General features: G+C 40.5%; 1 protein-coding gene across 2 annotated transcripts in view; it reads left to right on the forward strand.

The window, feature by feature from the left end:
• The window catches only part of SMCHD1 (structural maintenance of chromosomes flexible hinge domain containing 1), a 77,765-nt gene that overhangs the window by 8,699 nt on the left and 53,628 nt on the right, over window positions 1-15,438 (forward strand). For both annotated transcript variants that reach the window (XM_042837041.1, XM_042837032.1), the window contains exons 2-7: window positions 7,954-8,029; window positions 8,487-8,648; window positions 13,432-13,514; window positions 13,611-13,741; window positions 14,967-15,081; window positions 15,234-15,353. In XM_042837041.1, coding sequence (XP_042692975.1) covers window positions 7,954-8,029; window positions 8,487-8,648; window positions 13,432-13,514; window positions 13,611-13,741; window positions 14,967-15,081; window positions 15,234-15,353 — 687 coding nt within the window. The remainder of the gene's footprint in view (window positions 1-7,953; window positions 8,030-8,486; window positions 8,649-13,431; window positions 13,515-13,610; window positions 13,742-14,966; window positions 15,082-15,233; window positions 15,354-15,438) is intronic.

Raw genomic sequence — 15,438 nt, forward strand, 5'->3', positions numbered from 1 at the left:
GTTAAAGTCCAAGGGCTGCTCCAAAGGTAGTGCCTCCTGTTTTATGATGTTGGTGATATGGCAGTAGAGATTGAGCCTTCCCACTGGTCTGTTACCTGTTGTGTGACAGATGGCAGCAGAGGGGCAGTCTGACAGAATGGCATCTGACATGGAAGTGTATATGAAGCAAAGGTGTGCCACTGAATTCCTCTGTGCAGAAAAAATTGCACCCATTGACATTCATTGACACTTGCTGAGCGTTTATGGAGACCAAATAGTGATTGTGAGCACTGTGAGGCAGTGGGTGGTGTATTTCAGCAGTGGTGATAGCGATATGGAAGAGATGCTGCGTTCCAGATGGCCATGCACAGCTGTCATGGAACGAAGAGTCATCTTAGCTCATCTTTGTGAATCTGCAGATTATAATCAGGGAACTGTGACAGAGCTGAAGATCGGTTTCAGTACATTGCAAACAATGGTGGCATTGTTGGAAAATAGCAAAGTTTGTGCTAGGTGGTTCCCATGCATGCTCACACAGGAACAGGAAGAGCGCCATATGCAAGTTTGTCAGGTTGTATTGAGCCAGAATAAGACTGAAGGTGACAGTTTCTTGGATTGCACCATTGCTGGTGACAAGATGTGGTGTCATCACTGCAAGCTGAAGTGAAAACAGCAATCCCTGGAGTGGTGGCATGTCAATTCCCTGTTGGCAAAAAAGTTCAAGACACAGCTCTCAGTGGGTACAGTGATGTGCACTGCCTTTTGGGATAGGAAAGGAGGTGATCCTTCTGGATTTCCTGTAACCCAGGCAAACAGTCAACTCTGACTGCTCCATTGTGATGCTGACTAAGCTGGATGCTCAAACTTCCAGAGTCAGTTCACAGAAGAAGACCCCCTTTATTTTGCAGCGTGATAATGCCAGGCTCCATACCAGTTTGAAGAATGTGGAGCATATTGCCAGTCTTGAATGGACAGTCCTTCCACACGCACTGTGTAGTCCAGATTTGGCTCCTTCTGACTTCCATCTCTTCATACTAATGAGAGATGGACTATGTGGGCAACATTTACCCAGCAATGACACCATCATAGCAACTGTGAAGCAGTGGGTCACCTCCACTAGTGCAGATTTTTTACAAGCATGTGTTTTGCTCTTATTATTGGAGGAAGTGGTTTGACATATGTATACCCTTATGAAGATTGAGATGGCAAATGAGGCTAAGTGCTGTCTGATGATTTATTATAAATTCTAAGCAACTAATGATTGCAGGGAAGATGGGGAAATTAGCAGTAGTAAAGAGAGAAATCCTAAAGAGCAGTTTACAAAGCTGGAATAGTTACCACCAGGAATCCAGAGATGGCTTGTTCCATAGGGAAGCAAGTTGGTCAGTGATGTCTCATTGACCTGCTTGGCTGCAGTTCAATGGAGGGGTTATCCTCCTCTACCTTGGAATTCTTTGGATTTTTATCCTCTTTTTAGTGTCCTGTTGGTTACCAGGGGCAGCAGTTGATTGTCAGGGGCACTTCTGTTTGATTTGTCAGGGCTTCCTTTAGTTGTCAGGGGCATTTATGTTTTGTTTGTCAGGGGCAACAGCATGTTCATAGTACATGACCTCCATTGGGTAATCGGCAGTTGATGCGATTGTGGCATGGTGGGCTCCTAGATATGCCCATTGACTGCATGGTGGTTCTCTCCTCCAAGACAATTCCCATAAGTCAGCTTGAATGGCCAAAAGGAGCAACAGCCAAACATGGTTTCTCCTGGTCGCCCAGCCTTGTATGCTTCTCTTATTACTGTGCTCATGGTAAATATTGACCCCAAAAGCTTGTTGAGCAGACTATGTCTCAGATGGGTGCCACTGAACAAGCTTGGAGTCAAAAATTGTTCCAGATTCTTACAGCATGGCGGGCAGGTTCTTGTTTTTCGCTGATGAAAATGGTGGTGCCAATGCTGACGAGTACTGTTTTGCAGCTGAGAATTTCCTCCATCAAAGAGTGTTATTGTGTTCCTTGTGTATGTTATACTTCCAATGGAAATAAATATGAGGCATTATTTTCAGAGCAACCAATATAGATTCTCACCAGCAAAAGCTTTTAGTATTCTCAGATAATTTTCACACAAGCTTCAGCCATGTCTCTTGTACATCTCTTCTGCTGCTTCTGGTGTCTTCTCTTTTTGTTCCCCAGTTTGTTTGAGCAGAAGCACCATGTGCTCTTTTGAGTGTTTCAAGTGTTGGTGCACAGTGGGTTGCTCTCACCTGTTTGAGAGCCATCTTTTATGGGCTGTGGTTGATTCAGGGCAGTTCATGATCCTCTCCCACACTGATCACCTCTGTAGCACTCTGCCATATGCAGTTTTACACCTTCAGGTGTAGTTAGTATCTGTTGCTCAGCAGGTAGGTTAAATGGCTCCTAGTAAACTGCTGTAGTTGTTTTTCTAGCCAATTCCTTGCAATTTTCTCTACGTTTTAGAGTACATATTGGGACAGTTTGACCAAGGACCACAGTGAAGTATTTTGGTAACTTTGCTGATGGATGCTAACTGTATTTTTAATCACATGGTTAACAACTTGAGAGAAGATAAAAAAGCAAACCTATGTGATGCAACTTTAAGCAGCAGTTTGGGCACTGAGGGTAGGAAAAAAGAGCAGTAGGAAATGGTGATAGTAAATTGCCACATGTAATGCGAGAACTTCAGAGAAAGATCAAGCTAAGAGAAAGCTCTTGTAGGTATTGTGACCACTGTATTTGGAGGTTGATAGAGTTAAACCAGAAGAGTTGGCTTTCGCCAGAGCTTGATTCTCAAGGATTTGGAAAGGCAGTAAAAATACAGATATTTGATATCTTATTTTTATAGAGAGATTAATGCCAAGATGCAGAGATTAGGGCATGTAGAGCCATGTGTGTAGAGGCATGTGGAAAACAGAATAAAAAGTACAGGGCAACAGAAACATAATCACAAGTTGGAGACTGCAGAGGCAAATTAGTTAGCTTCAGAAAAACATACTGGAATGTTTTAATGGTAAATAATTTTCTAAAAGCAATCTTAGATTTTCACATGTGATAAAATTGGAGAACAATATTTTCATGTGTAACTGAGTATAGTAAGAGTTTGGTTTAATACCTTAAGAGTGCAGTTAAATGTGGGCCATCTGGATATTTAATATTGCTGTTTTAGTTGCTCAGTCTGAAGCAGCATTAACTCTTTAACTGACTGCACATGATGTTATAATGTGAAATACCAGTAAGAAATCATAGAACCATGACATTCCACACCTCATTCTATATCACTACATCATGCTTAATATATATAAACAAACAATAATTAACATGCATTAAACACACACACAAATATAATATGCATGGAAATACTGACTGCACTCCATCAAATTCCTTTGTATGCACTGAACATTCCCGTTTTTCTGCATTAACCAGCAAGTGGACCCATGTCCCTGAGCAAAAAGAGTTCCATGGAGAGGTCTGGCCTTTCCAGAAGCTAGAAGGACCCAAACTGCTTTTCCCAACACGCTCTTTACTTGCGCTACAGGGACCTTATCTCCATCTACAGTATGTAGGGAGCTGGGCTGGGCAGGACTATCTCCACTGATAGATTCTTAAGTATTGACCGACCAAATGGCTTCTGCCAAATGCTTCTTCCAATGTGTAAATGTTCTGCTGTCCATTGCTTTCAGTGTAGATTTTAACAACCCATTGTATCATTGAGTTTTACAAGAAACTGGTGCATGATAGGGGATATGATAAATCCACTTGATGCCCAAGTGTTTACATGAGAATTTTGATATGAGTCCCATTCTCTGACTCAGCGCTTTCTGGAGTGCCATGTCACCACAGGACTTGTTTCTCCAGACCTAGTATGGTGTTTCGGGCAAGTAGCATGGGGTACTGAGTATGTTTCAAGGCACCTAGTGGTTACCTCCACCATGGTAGGCGTGTAATGCTTACCATAACGAGTTCATGATAAGGTGACATAATCAACCTGCCATGCCTCTCTATATTTTTGCCATCCCCCTTTCCTCTAGTGAGGTTTCATCCTCTTGGCTTGTTTAATTGTCGTGCATATGTCACAGTCATTAATAACTTGTACAGTAGCGTCTATAGTTAAGTTCACCCCTCAGTCTCTAGCCCGCTTATATTTTGCATCTCCTCCTTGATGGCCCAAGGTCTCCTGAGCCCACCAAGTTAAAAATAATTCAGCCTTGCATTGCCAGTCCAAATGTGTTTGAGCCACTTCAGTTTTGGTGGCTCGAGCTACCTGATGGTTATTCTGTTGTTCTTTAGTAGCCTGACTCTTGGACACATGACCATCTACATGACGCACCTTTATAACCATATTTCTTGTTCGGGCAGCAATGTCTTTCCACAGTTCAGCAGCCCAAATAGATTTACCCCTTTGTTGCCAGTTATTTTGTTCCCACTGCTGTAATCCCTATAGGGCATTTGCCACCATCCATCAGTGTAAAGATTAAGTATTGGCCATCTCTCCTATTCACCAAAATCTGAGGCCAGTTGGACAGCGTTTACCTCTGCAAATTGGCTTGATTATCCTTTCCTTTCAGTGGCCTCTGCAACTTGTGTAGGAATGCACACAGTAGATTTCCATCTGTGATGCTTCCCCACAATACGACATGATACATCTGTGGTCAAGGTATATTTTTTTTCATTTTCTGGTAGTTCATTATATGGTGGGGCCTCTGTAGCACGCGATACTTCTTCTGCTGGTGATGTTCCAAACTTTTTGCCTTCAGGCCAATCCATGATCACGTCTAAGATTCCCAAATGACTGAGGTTCCCTACCTGAGCTCATCGAGTAATCAGTGCAATCCGCTTACTCTAAGTAGCATCAGTAGCGTGATGGGTGGAAGGAAACTTTCCTTTAAACATCCAGTTGAGCACCAGCAGCTGAGGTGCTAAAAGGAGCTGCATTTCTTTACTTTGCAAGCAGCCCTAACCCCTTCATACACATCTAAGATCTCCTTTTCAGTTGGAGTGTAGCACTCTTCGGATCCCCTGTATGCTCTACTCCAAAATCCCAGGGGTCGGCCTTGGGTCTCTCCTGAGGCTCTTTGCCACAAACTCCACAAGTGGGACCTTTCTCTCCAGCAGCACTGTAGAGGATGTTCTTTACATGCTGTCCCGTCCATACTGGCCTCAGGGCAGTGACTTGGGCTATCTCCTACTCAATCTGCTCAAAAGCCTGCTGCTGCTCAGGACCCTGTGTAAAATTATTATTCTTCCACATCACCTGATAAAGGGGGCTTGCAATGAGGATATAGTTTGGAACATGCATTTTCCAAAAGCCCACTAAACTCAGAAAAGATTATTTCTCTTTCTTATTAGTGAGTGGAGACATAGCAGTAATTTTGTTGACCACATCCATTGGGATGTGACAATATGCCCATCTTGACGCTTTATATCTAGGAACTGAATTTCCTGGGCAGGTCCTTTCACTTTGCCTCGCTTAATAGTGAAACCAGCATGCGGAAGGATCTGAATTATTTACTCTCCTTTTTTGAAAACTTCCTCTGCTATATTGCCCTACACAACGTCATCAATATACTGCAGGTGCTCAGGAGCACTGCCCTGTTCCAGTTCATTTTGGATCAACCCATGGCAAATGGTTGGGCTGGGCTTCCACCCCTTGGACAAATGGTTCCAGGTATACTTAACACCTCTCCAGTTAAAAGCAAACTGGCCTACATTCTGTGGCCAAAGGAGTGGAGAAAAAGACATTAGCAGTGTCAATGTTGGCATACCATTTGGCTGCTTTTGACTCCCGTTCATTCTGGAGCTCCAACATGTCTGGCGCAGCAGCACTCAGTGGGGGTGTGACTTCATTCAGGCCACAGTAGTCCACTGTCAGCCTCCATTCTCCACTGGCTTTATGCACTGGCCATATGGGGCTGTTAAAAGGTGAGTGAGTTTTGCTGACTCTCAGCTTACATGTAGGGAGCAGGGAATCCGTGTTAGTGCAGTACTGCTGTCTGTGCACCATTTTTGCAGCAGTTCGTACCTGTTGCTCTTTTACTTGTAGCAACCCCACCACAGATGAATTTTCTGACAGGCCGGGCAAAACAAACAACTGCTTAACATCTTCTCTGTCTGCAGCAGCTATTCCAAAGATGCACCAATACCCCTTGATATCTTTAAAATGCCCTCTCTTGAGATAGTCAATACCAAGTATACATGGAGCCCTGGGCCAGTCACAATGGGATGCTTTTGCAAGTCTTTACCAGTGATGCTTATTTTGACCTCCAGTACAGTCAACTCTTTGGAACCCACATTGGCTCTAAAAATATAAATTCTGTCCATTTGTGACTTAAGGGCGTTAGAGTGCACTGCGCTGTACACCAGTGTCTAGCAGTGCTTCATATTTCTGTGGTTCTGATGTGCCATACCATCGAATCCACACAGTCCAGTGCACTCTGTTATCCCTTCCACCCTCCCTTCCCCCCCTTCCATCTGAGGGCAGGGCCTCTAATTATTACCTCTATTGTTCCCTCCCCTGAGTCATGATCAGGGCACTTAGAGCTTTTGCCCTGTCCCCCGGCAACTGGAGCAGTCACCTTCTTAGAAGAGTTTGCCTTGGTGCTTGATCTGTCTTCTTCTCCATGCTCACGTAGGTATTTTCAAAAGGCAGTTTGATGTAGTCTTACTATTGTCAGTTGCTCAAGCAGAAGGTTGTCTACTTTTAATAGCTGAGATACTGGATGATGCAGGTGGGGAGGAAATCAATTTGGTCAGCCTCTTAGGTACACTGTTCTAGTATCCTGATCCTCATTAGGTGTCTCTGATGCCACCACAGGTTCATCATGATGAAGCATGGTAGACAGTTCCTCCATCGTATCTTCTTGTTTACACTCCATTCTATGCAGTCTTTCAGTTACTTTTGAAATGGCTGAAATATATGTTTGTGGAGGGGTTAAATATAGCTCAAAATCGTAAAGTCTAGTTATTGGTTCAAATAAGAGGGTCTTCTTTGCCCTCTGTCATACATTCCTGCTAGTGCAAAGATGTACTTTTCTGATGCAGTTCTTATGAATTTTTGCCACATACTTGGCTTGGTGTATACCTGACTCTCTCAGGATCATGCTCTTGGTGTAGATTTTCAGGAATTAATGTGGGGTCATGTAACATTTTAATCATGGCAAATTCTCTCAAATAATGGATGCCTTTTTCTCTAATAGTCCATTTCTTTAACTCAGGCAACAGATCTTCTTTGAGGGGATATTTTTCCTTTAGAGCTAATAGCATTTGCTTTCAGAGGGTGAAGGCCCCATCCAGACCTGTCTGGATGAGTTCTTAGCAGTGCTTCCCAGTTGGAGATCTTCCATTTATCTGAATATTGGCCCCACTGTCCCAACATTGAAGTAACCAGGTGTCAATGGGTTTGTTCTGGTGCCATGAAAAATGTTTTCTTGAACCTCAAATTTCAATCATTTTCAGAGGTGAAGTAGTAAATTAGTTAGCTTTAGAAGAATGGAGTGTTTTAATGGTAAATAATTTTCTGAAACTTGCTCAGATTTTTTCAGATAAAATTAGAGAACAATATTTTCACATGTAACCAGTTATAATAAGCATTTGGTTTGATGCCTTAAGAGTGCAGTTAAATATGGATCATTAGATATTTACTACTGATGTTTTAATTAGTCTGAAGTAGAATTGTTCAGTCTTATTCTTCAGCCTCCAAGGTGGTTGCCCATAAGAGAGTTCCTCTTTAAAAATTCTATTTGTTTCCTTGAATGTTTAAGTAGTTAAGAAAGCAAAGAACTCCAGCTAAGTTGAGGAAGCAAATTATGGAATTCAAGTGTGTTTTACTTCTGCATTAATGTGGAAAAAATGTCAGAACGCTTTTTAGTAATTTTCTGGCAAAGTTAGTAGAAAGACCATTGTTATTTCCATTTATCTGAATATTTAGTGGACTAACTGATCGTAACTAGATTTTCTCCAATTTTGTAGGCATTTGACATATCTTCTGATGAAAACTTTGTTATCACCACAACAAACAGAAAAGAAATTACAGAAGACAACTTCAGTAAGTATCTTAGATAGTAAAATAAATACAGGCACCTCTTATATTGATTGTAAAGATCACATGGTGACTACACAATTACATGCATTAATTAACTGGAAATAAAAATTGTGAAATAATTTGCCAAGAGTTTTACGAAATTGGCTTTTACAAAAAGTTTTTAACAAGTGCTAGTTAGTATGATAAAAGCTATATAAAGTGAATTTTCTACTTCCATTATGATTTCTGTAAATAGTTGGGAAAGGAATGGCTCATAAATAGCTGTTACCAAAGAAAACCTGCATTATTTAGCTTGGATATATGCAAGGATTTTTTAATCAGGACCTCTTGCCAGAAGGCTGAGTTGTCAGTACTCAAGCAAATACGGAGATTATCTGTGGCTAAACATGTACTGTTTTAGATAAACTGGATAGTACACTGAACACTCTCCAAAATACTTTATATTTTGTCTTCATTGCAGAAGAACTTGTTCAGGATGGAGTTACTCTTTATCTACTACAGTCAGTTGACCAAACCCTGCTTTCAGCAACAAAGGAGAGAATTGACTTCCTGCCCCACTATGATACACTTGTCAAAAGTGGCATGTATGAATACTATGCCAGTGAAGGGCAAAATCCTTTGCGTAAGTATAAATAATATTGCATTAATGATGTTTATATGACTGTGGTTGTTAAGAACAATGCAATTTCAGTAGTAGCTGGTAAAAAAAATGTAGTCTTAGCTGTAAAAGGAAACTTAGCTAAGCTTTTTAAATAAATTGCTCTCTTAGAAATGACTTAATCTGGTTTCATATGCGGCCATTTTTACAGAGGTATACCTAAATACATCTGCAAGAAGTTTGGGTATTTTAGATGTAAAATGACTTTAATCTTGATGGTAATCTTGCAAATGTCATCAGTTTAGATCATCATTGTTATCATCAAGCTTTGTCTCTTGTATTTAAAATGCAGCTTGTTTGAATTTGATGACTAGTTTTAATACAAGTTACTATAGAATTTTTTTCTACTGTTCCATCTCTGGTTCTACAGGGCTTAGCTTTTACCAATGAGAACAAGTATTACTTAAATTATATATTCTTCAGTTTTTATCTAACTCATACATTAAATATGTAACTTAAAGCATTTTGTATTCCTCTACTGTAAAAAAAAAAAATCTTTCCGTTTATGGTTTCTCTAAAAATTTTGTTTGTAGCTATGATTACTTTTTAAATATATACTTCTATGTATACATGCTATGGTTAAGTTCATGCTCCAGAGGGATAGTGAGACAGGTAAAGAGTAAAATTAGGAAGGTCAACTTCAGGAAAGCTAAATTCCAGCTCTTCAGGGAGTTGGTCAATGGAAGACCCTGGAAAACTTTCCTGATAGGCAAGGGTATGGAGCAGAGCTGGCAGATCATTGAGGAGACTTTCCTCAGGGTGCAAGAGCTCTCCATCTCCAGGTGTATCAAGTCAGGAAAGGAATGCAAGAGACTGGCATGGCTGAACTGAGACTGGCTGGTCAAACTGAAGAGTGAAAAGAAAATACACAGGCAGTGGACACAGAGACAGGTACTGTGGGAAGAGTATAAGGAAGCTGCTAGGCTGTGTCAAGATGGGGTCAGGAAAGCCAAGGCCCAGCTTGAACTGAATTTGGCTAAAGATACCATAAGGAGCAAGGCTTCTATAGATACCTTAAATAGAAAATGAAAGTCCAGGAGGGCATGCAGCCCCTAGTGAGTGGTAGTCACAAGCAGGCTGGTGACAACAGACGATGAGAAGGCTAAAGTAGTTAATAACTTTTTGCCTTGGTCTTCTCTGATACCTTGCTCATCACGCAGCACTCAAATGTTTGATTTGGTCGGAGAGGATTGGGGGAGCAACATCTCTCCCACTGAAAGCGTTGATCAGGTTCACAATTATCAGAGGAACTTGAACATTCACAAGTCTACAGATCCCAATGAGAGGCATCCCAGAGTCCTGAGAGAATTGGCTGGTGTGGTTGCCAAGGCATGCTCAGTGATATTTGAAAGGTCACAGCAATGAGGTGAGGTCCCTGGTGATGGAAAAAATGTAACATCACATCCATTTTTAAGAAGGGCAAAAAGGAACTACCCTGGGAACTACCAACCTGTCAGTGTCACCTCTGTGCCAGGAAAAATCATGAAGCAGGTCATGCAGGAATATGCTGAGGCACGTGGAAGGCAGGATGGAGATATGGGAGAAGGAGCATGGCTTCACCAAGGGCAAATCCAGCTTGATCAACTTGTTGGCCTTCTATGATGGTGTCACTGCATCGTTGGACAAGGGAAGAGCCACCAGTGTCATTTATCTGGACATTTGACACTGTACCCTGTAACATTCTTCTCTCCAAAGTGGAGAGATGTGGATTTGATGTGTGGAATGTACGATGGATGAAGAACTGGCTGCAGATCTAGTCCAGAGAGTGGTGGTCAATGGCTTGATATCTTGATATCTGGAAATCAGTGACGGGTGGCATCTCCCAGGAGTTGGTGCTGGGGCCAATGCTCTTTAATATCTTCATCAGTGACATCAACAGTGGGCTCATGTGCCTCCACAGCAAGTTTGCCGATTACACTGAGGTGTGTAGTGCAGTTGACATACCAGAGGGATGGGATGTGATCTGGAGTGTCCTTGACAGGTTTGAGTAGTGGGCCCAGATGAACATCTTGAGGTTCAACAAATCCAAATGCACAGTCTTGCACCGGTTTGAGGCAACATCCACTACCAATACAAACTGGGGAATGAAAGGATTGAGCGCAGCCCTGCCAAGAAACAACTGTTGGTACTGGTGGATGAAAAGCTGAACAGGGGCCAGGAATGTGCTCTTGCAGCCCAGAGAGCCATCGGTATCCTGTGCTGCATCAAAAACAGCATGGCCAGCAGGGTGAGGGAGATGATCCTGCCCCTCTGCTCTGTGCTGATGAGCCCTCAGTTGGGGTACTGCATCCAGACACGGAGTCCTCGGTACAGGAGAGACATGAACCTGTTGGTGTGTGTCCAGAGGAGGGCCACAAAAATGATGCAATGGATGGAACACCTCTCCTGAGAACAGGCTGAGGGAGCTGGGGCTAAAGGCTCTATGGTGACCTGATGGACCTTTAGTACCTAAGGGGAACTGCAGAAGAGAAGGGAATGAATTCTTTAGCAGGATGTGTTGTGATAGAGCAAGTGGAAATGGTTTCAAACTCAAAGAGGGTAGATTTAGATCAGGTATAAGGAAAATATCTTTTTCAGAGTGGATGGTGAGGCACTGGAACAGTTTACCCAGCGTTGTGGTGAATGCTCCATCTCTGGAGACCTTCAAGGTGAGGCTGGATCAGGCCCTGGGCAACCTGGTCTAGTTGTAGATGTCCCTATTCATTTCAGGGAAGTTGGACTAGATGATCTTTAAAAGTCCCTTCCAACTCTTAAGGATTCTGTGATTCTATGATTTAGGTCCAGCCCAGCATGCTCAAAATTGTCTAGAAAAATACATGAATATCAAGACTTAAGCACAGAACTTCCCACATCTATTTCTTTTTCAGAGGAATCTCATCAGTATCTGTAAACACCAACTGTACTTTTAAGTACTATTCTTTTTGTCACCCCCCTTTCTTTCTGCCCTGCATTTACTACCTTCCATCCATCCCCCCAAAATACATTTTTTTGGTTCAGTGTCTGCCTAGTTCATTTTGTTCCTGACAGCAGCTGGTGTCAGAAAGCTGGGATTTAGTATGAAAACAGAAAGGCAAGGATATAACAGAAGTGATAGAGAGACTTCTGATTTTATGCCTGGAACAGGCATAAACAGTCTACTGTTTTCTGTAAGTGTATCCAGTTACCTTCTGAACCATGTACATTTCTATTATTCACAGTATTTTCTAGTTTTGATCCCCCCACTTAATTGCACGTTATGTGAAATACTGTGGGGTTTTTTGTATACATTGGTATAACTACTTAAATGTGAGAAAAGCACTTCTAGGTGAATGTATACATTGCAAAAGTTACAGGTAGAAATACTGTCCTCACTTCTCCCACTTATAGAATTTATTAAGATTCAAATGAGCAGACAGTCCAACTCATTCTGTTCTCACTTGAATAAACAGTACTACAGTCAGTACTACAATGAACTACACTTGTTTTCATAGGAGGAATTGTTAAATCTCATAAATTCTTTAAGAATGTGGAATAATTCAGTCCTGCACTTTATATAAGCAGTCATGCATTTTGCTGCTATCAGTTCTCTCCCCTGAAATGCACCCCTCAGCAGGAAAACCTTATTGCTCATTTTGATAAGACTCACAATGCTGCTATGAAATCACAAAGGATGATACATGCACACATAACAGTTTTCCTTTTGTTACTGGTGCTGTTTGTTTGTTTCCCATTTCCTCTCTGTTCGCCATAAGAGGCACTTTCCAGTTCTGTCACTTCACATTATGATCACTTTTGTGCTACAGAGGTTCTGCCAATCTTTGCATCATGTAGAAAATGTTTGTAGTGTTCACAAATACTATGTTCGTTGTCATCAATTTCAAAAGGACAGTGTTAAAAGTCGTTGACATACTATTTTAAAAGTACATAACTTCACTATTAGAAGGCATCTGAATAACAGAAGAAAATAGCAACATGTATAAAAGCATTCCATTTTACAGTATGTTTTGAATGTAGAATATCGTGGCATCTTTGTCAGATTGATTTGTTCCATAAATATTGAAGAAAGAGAATACATCTCCAGGAGAAGAGAAGTAGGTTCCCTTTATTATTGAAAGTATTGAAAGGCCCCTATAAAGTTTCCCCAGAGTTGTCTTCAGGCTAAAAAGTACCAACAACAACAAAAACTCTCAGAATACCATCATGGGAGAGTTGCTCCAGACCTGTGGTCATTTTCCTCTATTGACAGCTCCACATCTTTCTGGTGCTCCAGATCTCAACACAGTAGTACTCCAGCTAGAGTCTTAGAGGGGCAAAGCAGAGTGGGAGAAACACCTTTCTTAACTGGCTGGCCTTGCTCTTTTTGATGTAGCCTAGGATGTGATTGGCTTCCTGTATTGAAAGCACATATTACTAGTTCATTTCTCATTTACCACTATCCCCAAGTCCTCCATAGGGCTGTTTTCAATGCATTCATGCCCCAGTCTGTACTGATGTTTGGAATTAGCCCAACTCAGGTGCAGGATTTTGCACTTGGCTCTGTTGAACCTTCATCCCTCTGGATGGCTCTTCTCAAAGAGCCCACCCGTGCAGTGCACCTTCCCTCTCCACCACACTCAGCGCCTTGCCACATAAATCCAATACAGGCTGAATATATTATCCTAATAACCCAGAAGAAACTACTGAAAGCATGCATCTGTTTTTGAAGTGTTATCTTTTAAGAAAATGATTTTAATGGGGTGATTTTTTTTTTTTTCTTTAATTTCTTCAGCATTTGCTCTTGCTGAGTTGATTGACAATTCTCTATCAGCTACAGCTCGAAATACTGGTATTCGAAGCATACAGATTAAATTGGTAAGTCAGAAATACACATTTTTAGTAGTTCCCCCTTTTTTTTGTGATGTTTTCCAAGCTGCTCCTTGTTTTTTGTGGTTCTTTTTCTCCCAACAGTTATTTGATGACTCCAATGGAAAACCAGCTGTTGCTGTGATGGATAATGGAAGAGGAATGACTTCTAAACAGCTTAACAACTGGGCAGTATATAGATTATCAAAGTTTACAAGACAAGGTGACTTTGAGAGGTTAGAAAGTTTTAATTATGTTTATGTACTGGAATGATAATTACATAATCATATTTACAACTGGAAAATTGCAGGTGCTTGTAGAATATCATTCTAAGACGTATCTCTATAACAACACTTAGCTGAAATCTGTCATTCTGTGATTACATAACAATGGATATGTATTTCCTGTAAGTAGAAAATTGAGAAACTTCTGCTAATTTTATGATACTGGGAAAATATTTTTCTCTACTGGTTTCCCAGAGGAATAATGAATACAGGGTTTTGGTTTAGGTTTGTTTTTTTTTTTTTTACTTAATTGTACGATGTAATGCAAAATTATACATGAAGATGTCTGTATTTATTGAAGAGGGCTAGAGGCAAAATGAATGTGGATTTTTATTTTATTTTTTTTTTTTTTAAGATGATAGAGGTTTTGAAGAGAAAATAGAGAATCTGTGCCCAAATAATTTTGTGCCTGTACAACCTGGCTTAATGCTTCTGTAAGAAAAATTCAAGCCAAGAATTATGTACAGTTCCTGAGCTTTAGTCACTTCTTAAATGCATTAAAAGCCTAGGACGGGATTCTCTGAAGGTTAACACCATGACTACAATCAGAAATAACTGGTCCTATGAGAAATTAGTGAAAAACAGTACCGGAGCACTTGAAAGTGATAATAGAGATGGAAAGGCTTGGAGTTTGGATTTCTTTGGTTTTTAATCAGATATGTATAATTTCTGGACTATCTGATCCAGTGATTTGTAAATAAACACTGCTTTCTGAAATTTCTCCAGGTGAATTCAGTAACAGTAGAAATGTATTTTTATGTCACAGGTTTAAATTGTGAGTTGATAACGTGATGAGGGCATAGCTGCAAATTACACTTGTTACTTACCTACACCTTTTCATTTGTTATTGTTATAATATAAAGAACAGATGTTTGTCCTATTGCTTGCTTAAACTGGGTAAGATTTAAATGTGTGACTGGCTTAAGGTTGGTTTGCTACAATGGGCTGAAATGTCTTATAAGGTAACTTAAAGAGGGAAGGAGAATGCGTCTACATCTTTTACCTTAAAAAAAGAAGTAAATCGATTTTGGGCACATAAATTGTAATCTTTGAAATGAAGGATATTTGAACAGAGTAAATGCAGGAAGAATTTAATGCAAGCTATTAACATCAATTATTTACTTTTTTTTTAATGACAGTTGGCTTGAAAATTTATTAAATGTACTTTCACTTTCAGCGATCATTCAGGATATGTTCGCCCTTTGCCAGTGCCTCGTAGTTTAAATAGTGATATCTCATATTTTGGAGTTGGAGGTAAACAAGCAGTGTTCTTCGTAGGGCAGTCTGCCAGAGTAAGTAGATATCAGTCTTTAAAACTTATTTTAAAACATATTTACATGATAAGATTGTTATTATTTTAGCTTTTTATTGTGCCATTAAATTACTTTATTGTTCATTTTTAACCCTTGTTCTGATTTTAAATACTTTTTCGTAATGCAAACAGATGATAAGCAAACCTGCGGATTCTCAGGATGTACATGAACTTGTCCTTTCCAAAGAGGATTTTGAAAAGAAAGAGAAAAACAAAGAAGCAATATATTGTGGATTCATTCGAAACAGAAAGGTAAGTAGCTGTAATGCTTTCTCAGTTTTAAAGGAAAGCTAACATGACTTCCTGGCTAACATGACTTTTTGTTACATCAATCTGG

This window comes from Centrocercus urophasianus, unplaced genomic scaffold (genome assembly GCF_019232065.1).
Source record: "Centrocercus urophasianus isolate 14NV4802_14NV808 unplaced genomic scaffold, USGS_Curo_1.0 seq_11, whole genome shotgun sequence".
In the NCBI taxonomy this organism is placed as follows: Eukaryota; Metazoa; Chordata; class Aves; order Galliformes; family Phasianidae; genus Centrocercus; species Centrocercus urophasianus.